General features: G+C 51.9%; 1 protein-coding gene across 1 annotated transcript; it reads left to right on the top strand.

Annotated features, from left to right (window-relative positions):
• The first annotated feature begins 1,094 nt into the window (after window positions 1-1,094).
• LOC135915648 (uncharacterized) lies at window positions 1,095-2,246 on the top strand. Its single transcript, XM_065448777.2, has one exon. It carries the CDS (start codon window positions 1,107-1,109, stop codon window positions 1,947-1,949), a length of 843 nt encoding a protein of 280 aa, XP_065304849.2. The 5' UTR covers window positions 1,095-1,106; the 3' UTR covers window positions 1,950-2,246.
• The last annotated feature ends 13,723 nt before the right edge of the window (window positions 2,247-15,969 follow it).

Here is a 15,969-nt window from a genome sequence, read left to right as displayed (position 1 = left end):
TGACGGCGACCGCGAAAATGCGGATGGGGTGTCCAAACGATTGTTATCGTAATAATAGGCATTGTGATCTGATAGTGAGCTACAGTTGGCAGATCGCCTTTCTTTGTATCCGTTTCTACTTCCCTTTCTTCTAAGCCTTCCTTTCGGCCCGTTAGTTTGTGCCGTATACATAGCGTTATATCAAAAAAACCTTTAGCCAAATTCGCTAAGGGAGATTCTTTAACTTCTGGTGCACGTTTATATATATATATATATATATATATATATATATATATATATATATATATATATATATATATATATATATACATATGCCTTCTCGGGCAGGTATAACATCCAGAAAGGCGTCAAAATGAAGTTTTCAACAAAAAAGACGCACCAAGTTAATGTAAAGCTATGTACGGAGTAGTAATAATGCGTAATTAGCGCAATACGGCTGAAATTAAATATGGATGTGCTCATTCGCATTAACCTAAGTTTGGCTTTATGCGCATTCTAACAATGTTGGCTTATTCAGAAGGTATAGTGCAGTCTGAGCATCAAGCCGCATGGTACATTTAAGAGATTTTAAGAATAAGAGATTTTATTCAATGAGAACCGTTGTTGACTAGCCTTTTTAGGTCTGTAGCGGCGCGGCGATGGAGCTGCGCACCACCCCCGCAGCCATAAACAACTCCGCGGGGCGTCCCGCGGGCCTCCCGCGAGCGGATCTTCGCGAGTGCCGCGGGCCTCCCGTAAGCGGACCTTCACGAGTGTTGGACACCAGGCACACGGACACATGATCCGACTCACTGTGCCGAACGTCGTGCGCGAGCTCCCTTTTCTTGTTACTGTGTTTACTGCCTTCCTTTCGCACTAGGACTAGGTCCGTGCACCGCACTTCTCTATGCTCCTTTTCCCTCTTTTCTCCTCTCGCTCTCTAAAGCCCTCGCCACTTCCGGCGCGCTGCGCGCGCCTGCTCAATTCTCTCTTTTGACAGAATAAACTAGACCTTGTTACCGAAAAGACGTGTGTCCGTCTCGTTTGCCACGGCTCTACAAAGTGGTGACCCGTAGTTTTCTTCGCGGCACTGCCGAAGTTATTGTGGAGCCATGCACAGCAACGAGATGCAACCAGACACTGAACCTACGGGCACGACCGAGCAACAAGACGTCTCCGCGGTTTCCATCCGACTCCCACCATACTGGGACCGCAACCCTACAGTTTGGTTTCTGCAAGCGGAATCGCAATTTATTCTCTCTGGCGTTCGCACGGAACAACGCAAGTACCACCTAGTTGTTTCGGCACTGTCACCTACTGCTGCAGAAGAAGTTGCCGACCTGCTTTCTGGACCGCCTCCCGCCACTCCATACAGCGATCTTAAGGCTGCCCTTCTCGAGCGCACAACAACATCGCAGCGAGCCCGCATGCAACAGTTGCTCTCCGCAGAGGACTTGGGAGACCGTCGGCCAAGCCAGCTCCTTCGCCGTATGCGACAGCTCATGAGCGACAACACAACAGTAAGCGACGACCGCCTCCTGCGGGAACTGTTCATGCAGCGCCTTCCAGTAAACGTTCAGATGGTACTCGCTACAGCCACGGTGATGGACCTCAACAGCCTGGCCAGCTTGGCGGACAAAGTCATGGAGGTGGTGACGCCAGCGGTGTGCAACGTAACATCATCAAGCACCACTGCGAGTTCAGCGCCGCAAACATCATCCTCCGCCGATTCTCCCATCGACGTGCTCTGCAATCGCCTTGAACAATTAGTTTGTGCTGCGGAGCGTCATCGCACTTCACCCCGTCACGGAAGGTACCGCAGCTCGAGTAGATCACGGCGTCCAAGAGAAGAACGCTCCCGGTCTCAAACGCCACCACGGGTATGCTTTTATCACCGCCGCTTCGGGCAGGAGGCGCGCCACTGCCTCCGTCCTTGTGCATGGCAGGGAAACCAGCCGGCCGACCTTTAATGGCGACAACCGGTCAGGGCCAAAGCAAAAGTCGCCTATTTCATGTCATGGACAGAACCACAGGCCAGCAATACCTGGTGGACACCGGGGCGGAGGTCAGCATTATTCCCGCGCAACGTTCCGACCGAACTACACCACCGACCTCCTATCTTCAAGCTGTCAACGGTAGCAGGATACCTGTTTACAAGTCGCGGTCCCTCACCCTGAATCTTGGCCTGCGCCGCGTGTTCCGTTGGGTTTTCCTCGTCGCTGATGTTCGCCGTGCTCTTATTGGCGCTGATTTCCTGGACCACCACGGACTGCTCGTCGATGTGAAACGCCAACGCCTGCTGGACACTGCTACCTTGCTGTCTGTTCATGGCGTCGTTTCTTGTGACTCGCCTATAGTCGCCCCAAACACAACAATTGCTGGTGATCCTTTTTCTTGCCTCCTTCAACAGTTCCCCAACCTCACGCGACCACCAGACTGGACAAAGCCCGTACAGCATGATGTACGTCATCACATCATAACAACTGGTCCACCTGTATTTGCTCGCCCACGACGACTCGCCCCGGACAAACTCAAAATTGCCAAAGCAGAGTTCGAACACATGTTAGAACTTGGAATCGTACGACCATCGTCCAGCAGCTGGGCGTCCCCGCTCCATTTGGTCCCCAAGAAATCAGGTGACTGGCGGCCGTGTGGGGACTACCGATCCCTGAACGCAAAAACCATTCCGGATCGGTACCCACTGCCTAACATCCAAGATTTCACGTCGGCACTGGATGGCACTACAGTATTTTCCAAAATTGACCTGGTGCGAGCCTTTCACCAAATTCCTGTCGCACAAGAAGACATTCCAAAAACAGCAATTACTACCCCATTTGGCCTCTTTGAATTTTTGAGAATGCCTTTCGGTCTCCGAAATGCCGCACAGACATCACAGCGGTTCATCGACACAGTCACACGTGGTCTGCCGTTCGTTTTCGCCTACGTTGACGACTTGCTTGTGGCAAGCTCATCCCACGAAGAGCACCTCCAACATCTCCATCAGCTCTTTGAGCGCCTATCAGCAAATGGTATCGTCGTCAACACTGCCAAGAGCGAGTTCGGAGTACCATCACTTGATTTTCTCGGCCATCGCTTGGATAACAACGGCATCCGCCCTCTTCCCCACAAAGTGCAAGCCATCATGGAGTTCCCCAAGCCAGCTTCAATCACTAAGCTGCGCCAGTTTCTAGGCCTGGTAAACTTTTACCGCCGATTCATTAGAAACTGTGCTATGCTGCTGGAACCCCTCGAGCGTTTGCTCTGCGGCAAACAATCGTCAACCGCACTGCCCTGGGACAGCACAACAGATGAAGCTTTCAATTCTATCAAGCACGCTTTGGCCGATGCCACACTGCTAGCTCATCCCAACCCCAACTATCCGTTATCGCTCATGACGGATGCCTCCAGCTCTGCGGTCGGAGCGGTACTGCAACAAAAAGTAAACGGTGGGTGGCAGCCCCTTGCCTTTTTCTCAAAACGCATGACCCCCGCACAAACACGCTACAGTGTTTTCGGCCGTGAGTTGCTCGCCATGTTTCTCGCCGTGAGGCATTTCCGACACCTACTTGAAGGCCGCTCTTTCACAATCTTCACTGACCACAAGCCTCTCACCTACTCAATCGGCCGCTCTGAATCATTATACACTCCACGTGAGGTGCGCCAGCTCGCTTTCATCTCAGAGTTTTCAACTGACATACGCCACGTCAGCGGCGTTGACAACTCACCAGCTGACGCCCTCAGTCGCGTGGATGCTATCACGCGCAGTCGCTCCAAGAGCTCTATCTCAACATCATTTCCTTTCAACCTCCGAGAATTGGCTACAGAACAAGCTAGTGATTCTGAGCTCCGTCACTTACGTGACGCGTCAACATCTCTTCAGCTTGAATTAGTTACCTTTGAAGATGTGCCAATTGTTTGCGACACCTCCACGGGCACACCTCGGCCTTACCTAACCACCTCATTCCGCAACCAAATATTTGACTCATATCACACTCTTGCACACCCAGGCATTCGCGCATCCCAAAAGCTTGTCTCATCACGCTTCGTCTGGCCGGGCATGAACGCAGATATCAGAGACTGGGTCCGCTCGTGCGCACCTTGTCAGCGCGCGAAAGTTCAGCGGTACCCTGTCCCCCCCACAAAGCCTTTCTTGCAACCCGACGAACGTTTCTCCGTTGTGCACGTCGACATTGTCGGCCCGCTACCCCCATGCCAAGGCTATCGCTATCTTCTGACATGTGTCGACCGCTTTACACGCTGGCCCGAAGCGACACCTATCCCCGACATGTCTGCAGCTACTGTCGCCGCAGCTTTTGTTTCCATTTGGGTATCCCGATTTGGCTGTCCAACGAAAGTTGTCACTGATCGAGGCCGGCAATTCGAATCGTCCCTTTTCACGGAGCTACTTCAACTTCTCGGAACAGCACGCTTGCGAACTGCCTCCTACCACCCTCAAACAAATGGCCTCGTCGAGAGATTTCATCGCCATCTCAAGGCAGCACTCACAGCGCACGGCTGCCCCAACAAGTGGGTTGACAGACTTCCGCTCACGCTTCTCGGAATTCGATCTGTCTTCAAAGAGGACCTCTCCTGCGCTACTGCGGAGCTTGTTTACGGCACCTCGCTTCGCCTGCCAGCCGACTTCTTCGAAGAAAACACCCTCACCTCCTCTCTAACAGCAAGCGAGTACGTCGACCAGCTTCGCGATGTGTTCCGAAACCTCCGTCCGCAGCCTACCCGTTTTAACAAACCCCGTGCAGTGTACATCACTTCGGACTTGCAGACAGCCACACATGTTTTTGTGCGTTACGGCCCTGTGCGCGGCTCGCTGCAGCCCCACTACCTCGGGCCATTCCCCGTTTTAGAACGTTTTCCTTCTAACTTCGTCGTCGACGTAAATGGGAAACGAGATACAATCGCGCTTGAGCGACTCAAGCCAGCATTCAGCGAGGCACCCGCGCTTAATTATCTCGCCTCCCCGGAACATGCGGACTCCGCCTTGCAAGTGCGCGGTTCGTCACCTCTTCGTCGCGTTCACTGGGCTGCCACTTGTGCATTGTGAGCATCGTTCGTCGCTTCAGCTTCCTCTCTAAGGGGGGAGCAATCTGTAGCGGCGCGGCGATGGAGCTGCGCACCACCCCCGCAGCCATAAACAACTCCGCGGGGCGTCCCGCGGGCCTCCCGCGAGCGGATCTTCGCGAGTGCCGCGGGCCTCCCGTAAGCGGACCTTCACGAGTGTTGGACACCAGGCACACGGACACATGATCCGACTCACTGTGCCGAACGTCGTGCGCGAGCTCCCTTTTCTTGTTACTGTGTTTACTGCCTTCCTTTCGCACTAGGACTAGGTCCGTGCACCGCACTTCTCTATGCTCCTTTTCCCTCTTTTCTCCTCTCGCTCTCTAAAGCCCTCGCCACTTCCGGCGCGCTGCGCGCGCCTGCTCAATTCTCTCTTTTGACAGAATAAACTAGACCTTGTTACCGAAAAGACGTGTGTCCGTCTCGTTTGCCACGGCTCTACAGGTCTTTACACAATAACGTACTCGTTGTCTTCTGCTAGCAAGGTCCACAGGCCGTCTTTACGTCGTCTCGAGGTATAGATAGCACAGAACTGTTTGCTGGCCTAGTTGGGGCTTGCTATAGATAGCACGTAGAAATGGTTCATAGGCTAGCTGTGTATGACTGGTATTCTACGTAGATGTTTATTATACTTTTCAGACTGGTAAAACTATTTTGTTTGGAGTGAGGAAGTGCAGGCCAGCTGTAGCAGCGCCAAAGATAAAATGGCGCTACACAAGGCACGGGGTTGAACTGTCCCTCAGTGTCGATTTAGTCCCAAGCCGGCGCAATGTTTTCTGTATTATTGCTTCATATTCTGTGTATACCATGGTGTTATTTCTGAATTTTCCCCCCAATTGTCAGCATGGCTGAAATGCGCAAGAGCTTTCAACGGGCCCAAATCGATTACGTCGGTCTGACTCTCGTCGCTTCCGTTTCACCCTCCGGCAAAGCGAAATGGCTTTCCCTTCTCGCATTTCCTTTCTATATTTCCTTCTTTCGTCCTTTCCGAAAATTGAGCGGGTCGAAAGAAAAGACGTATGCCTGAGGATGACGAGACCGCGTACAATTCGCCTGCGCACGAGTTTCTATGCTGTCCACTTCTCGCGTCCCTTTAAGCTTCTCATCTAGTGGGACAAGTCACACTGAAATGAACAGGAGTGAGGTAGACTTCGGCAACGTGTGGCGTTGAGGTCCACTCGAAACATCCGCGCTATTAGATTTAGGTGCACGTTAAAGAACCCCAGGTGGTCCAAATTTCCGGAGTCCCCCACTACGGCGTGCCTCATAATCATATCGTGGTTTTGGCACGTGAAGCCCCAGATTTTTTTTCCCTTTTGCCTGAATTCGCTAAGAAAGGAAACCGCGCTATCGTTGCTTTAGAGCGTAGCTCTTAAGCGCCCGTTCCTTCGTTGAGCGACGGCCCGTCCCTCCGCGTCCCTCGTGACCGAGGGCATCGAAGGCTGAAGGAGCGATCGCGGAGCGCAGCGGGAGCCGAACGACGGTGAGAGCGAAGAGAGCGCGAGAAGGAAAGCGGATGATGAAGGTACAGCGTGAGCGGGAGGAGGAAAACGGAGGAGGAGGGTGCCGCGTCAGTGGGAGGAGGAAAGCGGAGGAGGAGGATGCAGCGTGAGCGGGAGGAGGAAAGCGGAGGAGGAGAGTGTGGCGAAAGGGGGGAGGAGGAAAGCGAAGTGGCGCACGAGACACGCTCGACGGAGGCGACCAGGCGTGCGGCGAGCGCTATGCAAACAAAGCGCTGACGTGGACTTCGGACACGTTGCGTTGCCGCCGCTAGAGAATGCGATCCGCGCGCCGCGCGTTCCTGTGTTCACGCTTTCTTTCTCTACAATGAGCGATGCATCCACTGGAAATGTTTCGTCTGGCACTGCTGCTGAGCGACCTGCCTGAGCAGCGGCTCAGCGCCGCAGCCGAGAGGGGGACCCTGTGGTTCACAATGATATGGTGTGTCATAACATAGCGCGAATTCAAAACATCGTACAGCTGCGCTCGAAATTCGCATTGGGGAGTATCATAATCGTCACTGAATTTTTCTGTCTGTTTTTTTTTCAAAAAACTGTATATGCAAAGGCTTCTTCCTGATTCTCGTTATAGTCGTAAATATCTGCAATCAGTGTTGATGGGTTGGATGAGTTTGAATGACATTGGCGCGTAGTGGTGGTGGTAAACTTTATTGAAAGGGGGAAAGGTAAAGGAGGACGTGGCTGAGAGATCGGGCTCAAGTAAGGCCCTGGGCCTGCTTGATAAAATTATCAGCGGACCGCTAAAGTTGGAGGTCCGACGACAAGACTTGCGCTCGCTTTGGAACAGCTTGTCGTCTGTTCCTGCTTTTCTTCGCTTGGTTATGCACTGTATGTGAGAAAACTTTGCTGGAAGATGTAACATGCGGGAATGAAAACTTTTTAGGAAGATTTTATTTTAAGAACGCGTTATTTGTGTAGCCGTGTCTACGTTTTAGACGAAACCTTTCACAACACCAGCCAACACAACCCTCGCAGACTTATATACCGTCATTCTCTTGACAGCACAGCGCCCCCTAGACGGTGGCGCCAGATTTCCCTCTTGGTATTAGAGGGAGAAAATCGATGCCTTTAGCATCCTCCAAATTTTTTGGTCCCCTTCTCTGCTCCCTCGGTCCCAGGCTAGAAAGCTAGAGCGTACTAGCAAGAGTCAACGTTTCATTTCCGTCTAATAGGTACATATTTTGCTAATTGTTATAGTAGGTTAAAAGACATACTCCACGCGATCTATGTTTTCCAGAATTGCCTTCTTTTAAAGAAACAATCAACTGCTTAAAAAAATATATTCTACGACTTTACAAGTAAACCTTGAGCTACTGCTGTGGTCGCTCCTCGTAGCTTATAGGTAGAATTGCGTTTGAACGCTCGGCTCCATCGGAACAACTTGTGCGATGACCCATATCTTCGACACTATTTTGACATCCTGCAGTCTGAACAATGTTTCGATGTATAATCATCCTGGTGGAATTGTGCCGTGATTGTGACGCGGTGTTCTCCGCACAGGCCAACAGTTCAAGCTGTCGGTCGACGTCCCCGGAACTGAGTCAGGCTGTCCAGTCAGTCTCGCTGCTGACGGCGGGATGAGAAAACGGGAGCGAGGTGCAATCCCCCATTATGTGTGTGAGTGTACCTGTTCGTGAACAGGAACATCCTTGGCGCGTATGCAGTCCGTGTGATTAGATGTGCGTCTCGTTTGTGCGTGTGATCGGTGGGCGCGGTATATCATTTTTCACCAACACTTGGAGTGTTTTTGGAGGCTCGACCGCCTATCTATCTCTCTCCAAGCTTAGCGTTTCAAGACAAACACCTTGGTTTCGAACTTCGCGTGGTCTGTTTATAATAGTGAACGCTAGATTTTCAATTGATTGAAAACATCTTTATTTGCAGGATATTCGTAGAACTCGTGGGTGGGCCGCCTATTCCGGTAGCCCACTGGTTACTGCTGCTGCGCTGGCCCTCCCCACCAGCCAGTGCTGACGGTCAGGATCATCGCTGAGCAGAATAGCCTCCCACTGCTCTTTTTAGGGATTTGGAATGGGGTCAACTATGGGGTTAAACTGGCAAGCCCACACCATGTGGTAGAGGTTAGCTACCTCTCCACAGTGTGGGCATTGCGGAGAGTATAGTGTAGGGTACCACTGGTGTAACTTAGCTGGCGTTGGGTATGCATTAGTTTGTAGCCTCCTAAGAGTGTTCTCTTGCAACTTATTGAGGCATTTATGTGGTGTTGGGTACTCCTTCCTGGCTGTTCTGTATGGTGCGAGATTGTCAGCGTACACTGCTAAAGCAGTTAGGTTCCAGCACTTTTCACGGTCATCAGATTTTCAAAATTTCGGATATCAGCAGTATTCTTTTCGGACATGTACGGTGTCGCGATAGCAGAGAGAGGAGGGGCTGCCGACATCATCCAGGATGTCGCACACATTTTGTAAGGAAGAGGGAAAATAAATGTCGGGAGAACCAGCAGTCTTCATACTCAGCATAATGGAGCATACTATCTGACAACAGAATGACCGTCAATAAAGTCGCACTTTTCTTTTACATTTTATAAGCAATTGGCACACTGTTCCATAAACAATGGTAACTTCCCCAAAATTTCGGGACACGTGCAAGTCCCGCCATCTCGCGGCGGTGCGCCGTAACTGAATGGGGAAAAAGGGAGGAAAAAAGTTATATCTCGCGAGCAAAATTAGCAAACGAAAATGACTTTGGGCTATACATAACACAGACCCACTGGGACATTCTGGTGAAATTCCAGTGGCGTGCTTCGAAGCACGTGGGTTCCTCAGACATCTGAATATTTTACAATGCAACCAATTGGGAGAGTCCCATAGGCTCCGTTGTGAAATATTCAAATGTCCCGCAACCTATACGTGCTCTGCGGCACGCGATGGCTCGCCGTCCGGCGTACTACGACGAGTCGCCCACTGTGGCGTACCTCGTAATCGTATCGTGGTTTTGGCACGTAACACCACAGAACCGAATTTTAATCAACCTTCAATAAAAATTTGGCCCTACAGTGCACAGTGATTTTCCTTACAGAAAACAAAAGATATTCTACGTAAACGTTTTGCGATAGTCTACGTCTGTTAATAAACGAGGAAAAAAATATAATTACCGAAACAGGTGCGTGATGTGCAGTGCTAAGTATACGCACCTCTCAACGGAGACATACACACAACATAGCAATTGGGGCTGCATTTGCGCATAATGCCCAACGGGGGCGCTGCAGTGAAGCCAAAAATTACCGTCAAGGAAGGCCAGTTATTTAAGGATCTCCAGCTTGCGCAAGGCATATTCAACGCCGAGTAAGTTTGTCCCCGCTTAAAATAGCCTCGCAGAAGTGGCAGTTACAGTCGCCGCACAGAAAGTTGCAGAGTGACAAAGGTAAAAGACTTTTACACAAGTGTCAGTCCTATATGTCACTCGACTGATTGCTGCGCGACAACTTACTGTCACCTTCGCAAAGCTTGTTAGCCCTAGGTAATTTACTCGAGTGTAAAGCGCAAAGTGCTAGACTCATCGGGTGTTGAAGGAAGGATTCAAATAACTCGCGGCTCTTCTTTAAAAAAAAAGAACAAACTGAACGTAAAACTGTGACTGAGAGTATTTGCAGGAGCAAGTCAAGAGATCCCTGAAACACTATTTAAGGCCATCATTATCGTTGTTATCCTTCTGTTACCACGTCAATGAACGAAAAGCAAGATGAATTACAATACCTAACGCGCACAAACCAAGTTATTGGTCACAAAATTTTCACATTAAAATAAAAACTAGAGTTACAACCGACTCAAATTTTCACGCCTTCTGGCTGCCAAATTTTACTTTCCCATAACGCAGAACTACGGCGCCCAATAGCATAAGAACGCGGACGTGACGTAGTGGAAGTCGGCGCGCCATGGTTATCAAGCCTGCTCAGCTTGTTGATGACGTCAACATGACCTCCGCTATCGGGCGGCGCGCGTTCAGATCTCGGAAGCCGCGGCGTCATTTCAATAGCGATAATTAAGCGATAACTAAAATAGTTGTAAAAGCTAATGCCATATTATTCTTTCCGCAGTACTCGCAGTATTGTGCCAACGCACATCTCACATTGCATTTTCAACCAGTCATCAATGGTCAACCAATGCACATCGACGTCAAGTCGGTTGCACAAATTCACGCAGTAGCCGCCTCGTGGCGATGCTATTGGTGCCGCCTAACAAGCTTCCTCGGAAGCACTGCACTACCCGCTTAGGGTCTCTATTAGGCACGTTCTTGCTTACGTACTGCATAGTCTTGCTTTTCAATCGTCACCTCACGTGCACGGTGACCAACCTGTACTACTAAGGCGCTGGTACTACGCGCCTCGGTGTGTAGCCTCGGGGCGTGCTTGGGTGCGGCATTTCGGTGCCATTTAGCACTCGGCGAATGAAGGCTGTCACCTACGAAATTTCGGCACGTAGCTTTGCGTCTTCTCTTGTGCGGGTGGGGTGGGGCGGATTTGACATTTAGCACACAAAGCGTCATATACGATGACGCGAACCATATGGAGCAAACACTAACTCCACCTTCCAATAGCAAGTAAACATTTCCATGGTTACATATCTCGAAGGCATTACTCATGTCTGAAGCCACTTTTGTGGCTTCAGACATGAGTAATCACGGAATAGTGCAAACATAAAGTGTAAGTTGTGTCCTGAAGGAAAGGAGTGCAATGGAGATTTAAACGGGCAACTTTTTTTTTTTTTCGGAAGCGCAATGTTGCCTCCAGGCCGCATCATTAATTGTATAATCGCTGATGGACTCGTAGATTAGCCCACTGACTTTATTAAACATTCACTTTGGTACACATGTTCCCGTTGCAAGCATTGAAGCCGACCAGTGCTTGAGGTCTTCTCACATTGTAGCAGCAATCGTAATATATATATATATATATATATATATATATATATATATATATCACGATTATGAGATTAAGTTGATATCGACCAAGTTGACATCCGACAGCAGTAACGACAGTACTTCTCTGCTATTAGTGTTAACGCTACGTCGAACAATGACGTAAGCGGAGCTGCAAAGATAGCGCTGCACTTTTTTTCACCTTCGTACGTGGCAACTTTAAGATGCCTGACCTCCTGGCCCATACCTACACGTTGCCCAACTCACCTAAATCACTTGGTACTTTTCAGCTTACCAGCGCTGTATTTTGCCTGGTCATTTTCGTCTGCGGTTGTGCGCTGTGTGTCGTTAACCAATACCACACGTAGTGCACTATTCGATGCAACCAGCACCGGTCTACGTGAGACATGCGGCCGAAAGAACGCCTGCAACCGCAAAAGCTTACACAACCAAAGTTTCATTCGACGTCGTAAGTGCACATGTCCAGTAGAAGTCTAAGGGCCCCACGATAAACTCTTGAGTGCATCCTCCTTCAAGGGCTGACGCCGCAGTCCTGTATTCAGGGCACCGCTCGTTCGTGCGGTCATTCTGCATATACGCGCATTCGGTCGAACAAACACGTTTATTTAACTGTTCGATTCGTTGTGCATGACGATTCCTTTCGGACATTTCCCCTAAACAACGTGGTCCATCAATCAATGCCGCCGCATTATCGTACGGCGCGCGCGGCCACACGTCCTTGTCAGATTCCCCCGCGCTCGTCGTCCCACGGGACCGGCAAAGCTACAGCAGTGCTTTAGCCTCGCCGTGCGCTTTTGCATCGCGCGCATTGCAGAGCTGCTTCGGGTATCTCACCGGCTGCATATGCATTAGCGGACGGCAGTTTGTTTACTCTCATGCCCCCGGCAGTTGAATGGGAGGCGTGGCCCCCCACCATAGTTCGACGTTGACCTCGCGTTCAGCGCGCAGCGAGCGAAGGGTCGATGCAGCGAGATAGTCACGTGTCGACGCGCGACCGCATTCTGTGCGCTTCTTTCTCTAAAGGCCCGTTTATAGTCCGGCACGGAGGAAGGAAACTAAGGAGAGGCCCTGACGTCACTCTTTGTGAAGCAAAAGTGAAGCCGGAAGTTGGCGTTGCTCATGGCGATGCTCCGCCTTTTGTGCCACCCTCCTCTCTTGTTTACATCTTTCGCGAAACCACGCCGCGCTGCGCGTGGTTTCGCGCGCGGAGCGCTCGCGCTCGTGCAACATCCGGCAGAGCACGGTGCAGGTAACACAGCGCAACAAGACACGGTGACTAACGCAAACCCGCCCACACAGCGCCTTTGCCACGGCACGAAACCTACCAGAGCAACACGTGTGAGCGCTCAAACAACGCCGCCATTGTGGCCCAAAAGGCGGGGCCATACAGCAAAAAAATGAGAACCTACCACGTGATTTCCGCCACACTTTTCTCCTAGCGCGCGGAGGGGGTAGGGCCTCTCCTTAAGGGCAAGATATAGTCCGGCGTAACGCGCGCGCGCGGCCACGCGCGTCGCGGTTAAGCGACGTCGGTGAAAAACGCGCACTCTACAGTTCGGCGTCACGGCGTAGTCGGCGTGCCCAGGCGCGCTTGGCGAGCTCAACGCCGCCGGCGCGGAGATAGAGCGTGTTCTATTTCACGCGGCTGCCGCTAGACCAGAATGCACTGCGCGCTGCAGCGGCAGTGAGCAGAAGGCAGAATGGCGGCCTGCGGTGCGCGTACTGACAGTGCGGCTGTGGTTTTTTGAACATCCGTGTGGGATGACAGCGCGAGTGAGGACGCCTGCTTGAAGCGATTTGCAACCTTCCATGTGTATACGATGTGAAACGCATGGACCACCGCGACACAGAGCGCAAGAACAACGCGTGGGAAGCTATACGAAAGCAGTGTGGTCTCGCCACAGGTAAGCTGCATTTCGCAGCTCTGTACTAGCTGGTGGTAGTCGCCGAGTTGAGGGCGCTTGTCGAATAGCTTTCGCATGTACATACATGATCGGCTTCCGTTTTTGACGTAGCCGAAGTACTAGCAATATGAGTGCGATGTTCTGGCTGTCAGGCACGGCGGCCGCATTTCGATGGGGGCGAAATGCGAAAAACACCTGTGTGCTTAGATTTAGGTACACGTTAAAGAAGCCCAGGTCAGAAAGAAAGTGGTTTTCGCACGTAAAACCTTATGTTTTTTTTTTTTGGCTGTCAGGACAAGTTAACGCCATCCCGCAAAAGTTTTCATTTTAGCGCACAAACAGCGCGCGGAACGAGAAGCGCGCGCGCTACCCGAACGACGCGCATGCGCCATGTAAACAGCTGTTCGCCGCGGCGAAGTTGCGCTCCCGGACGCACAGATGGCGCCAGCCTCGAGCTGCGCGCGCACGCCGAACTCTAGAGGAAGCAAATTTCTTGCACCCCTGGCGTCGCTAGCGCAGCGTATCCGACTTCGCCTGCCGCGGCCTGGCGCGCCGAGAACGCCGGACTATATCTTGGCCTTTAGTTTCCTTCCTCCGTGTAGTCCGGCGTTATCGGCGCGCGGGCGAGCGTCGTTCGCGGTCAGTCACGCTACGTCGGTTGCGCTGCGCCAGCCGGGAGGCCATCCTCTCTATACTTCAACGCGCGCGCCGTCGGCTGCTATCTTCGGAGCATGCGCAGAACTTTCGCCAAGTCGCGCGCCGTCCGCAAAAGCCGTCTGCGGAGTTGTGTTCGCGCCTTTTTCTTCGCGCGCAATGCATTGTGGGTCGACACAGTCGGCGGCGCCGGCGTGCGAATGGAGCAGGAGCCAAATCTGCGCCGGGCACGTCGGGGCGCGCTGGCAGCCGCCGGTTACGTCGGCGCTGCAATGCGTCGGACTATAGAAGGAGTTGTTTTCGCCAACGTAACGTAGCGCGCGCGTTACGTCGGACTATAAACGGCCCTTAACGATTAGTGCGCGCATGCGCACAGAGAAGTACCAAGGTTAAAGGCCAAGATATAGTCCGGCGTTCTCGGCGCGCCAGGCCGCGGCAGGCGAAGTCGGATACGCTGCGCTAGCGACGCCAGGGGTGCAAGAAATTTGCTTCCTCTAGAGTTCGGCGTGCGCGCGCAGCTCGAGGCTGGCGCCATCTGTGCGTCCGGGAGCGCAACTTCGCCGCGGCGAACAGCTGTTTACATGGCGCATGCGCGTCTTGCATATACCCTCGCCGTTCGGGTAGCGCGCGCTTCTCGTTCCGCGCGCTGTTTGTGCGCTAAAATGAAAACTTTTGCGGGATGGCGTTAACTTGTCCTGACAGCCAGAAAAAAAAACAACAAGGTTTTCCGTGCGAAAACCACTTTATTTCTGACCTGGGGTTCTTTAACGTGTTCCTAAGCCTAAGCAAACGGGTGTTTTTCGCATTTCGCCCCCACCGAAATGCGGCCGCCATGCCTGACAACCAAAACATCGCACTCATATTGCTAGTACTTCGGCTACGTCAAAAACGGAAGCGGACCATGTATGTACATGCGAAAGCTATTCGACAAGCGCCCTCAACTCGGCGACTACCACCAGCTAGTACAGGAGCTGCGAAATGCAGCTTACCTGTGGCGAGACCACACTGCTTTCGTATAGCTTCCTACGCGTGGTTCTTCCGCTCTGTGTCGCGGTGGTCCATGCGTTTCACATCGTATACACATGGATGGTTGCTAATCGCTTCAAGCAGGCGTCCTCACTCGCGCTGTCATCACACACAGATGTTGAAAAAACCACAGGCGCACTGTCAGGACGCGCATCGCAGGCCGCCATTCTGCCTTCTGCTCGCTGCCGCTACAGCGCGCAGTGCATTCTGGTCTAGCGTCAGCCGCGTGAAATAGAACACGCTCTATCTCCGCGCCGGCGGCGTTGTGCTCGCCAAGCGCGCCTGGGCACGCCGGCTACGCCGTGACGCCGAACTGTAGAGTGCGCGTTTTTTACCGACGTCGCTTAACCGCGACGCGCGTGGCCGCGCGCGCGCGTTACGCCGGACTATATCTTGCCCTTAACTGCGTTGCGCGTAGGAAACGAGGTGCTCGACAAGCTCTCTTTCCGCCATTTGGAGATGACCTGCAGATGGCGTTGGCTTCGCGGTGAGAGGGAGGGAATTTAGGCGGAGGGGCGTTGCGATGCTTTCATGACAACTGAAAGCGCTCCAAATGTCTTCTGTACACTCGAGCAGAAGCTCTAATTTAGTGTCGTCTTTTTTTTTCTTTTTTTTTACAATGGCAGCAATTGAGGGTATCCTACAGGTTCCGTGACCATACGTCGTAGGTATTATTAATTTTTATCGTCACTGTCAGCTGAATTTCGGTCGAGTGCAGGCTTCTCCTGCAGAAATGCAGGACGAAGGACTTTGCAGAAACATTCTCAGAAAGTTTCTGGTAGTCTTCAACGAGCACGTGATCAAGGCCGCTTGTGTGTTGCTGTTGGCATTGTTTCGGTAGTGGTGTAGGTGTTGCCCTAGCACGACAAGAAACGAGATAGAGAGAGAGAGAGAGAGAGAAAAGAAGC

The sequence above is a fragment of the Dermacentor albipictus genome, unplaced genomic scaffold (assembly GCF_038994185.2).
Source record: "Dermacentor albipictus isolate Rhodes 1998 colony unplaced genomic scaffold, USDA_Dalb.pri_finalv2 scaffold_40, whole genome shotgun sequence".
Taxonomy (NCBI): domain Eukaryota; kingdom Metazoa; phylum Arthropoda; class Arachnida; order Ixodida; family Ixodidae; genus Dermacentor; species Dermacentor albipictus.
Note: the sequence above shows the minus strand (reverse complement) of the source record. Positions and strands in the feature narration are given on the sequence as shown.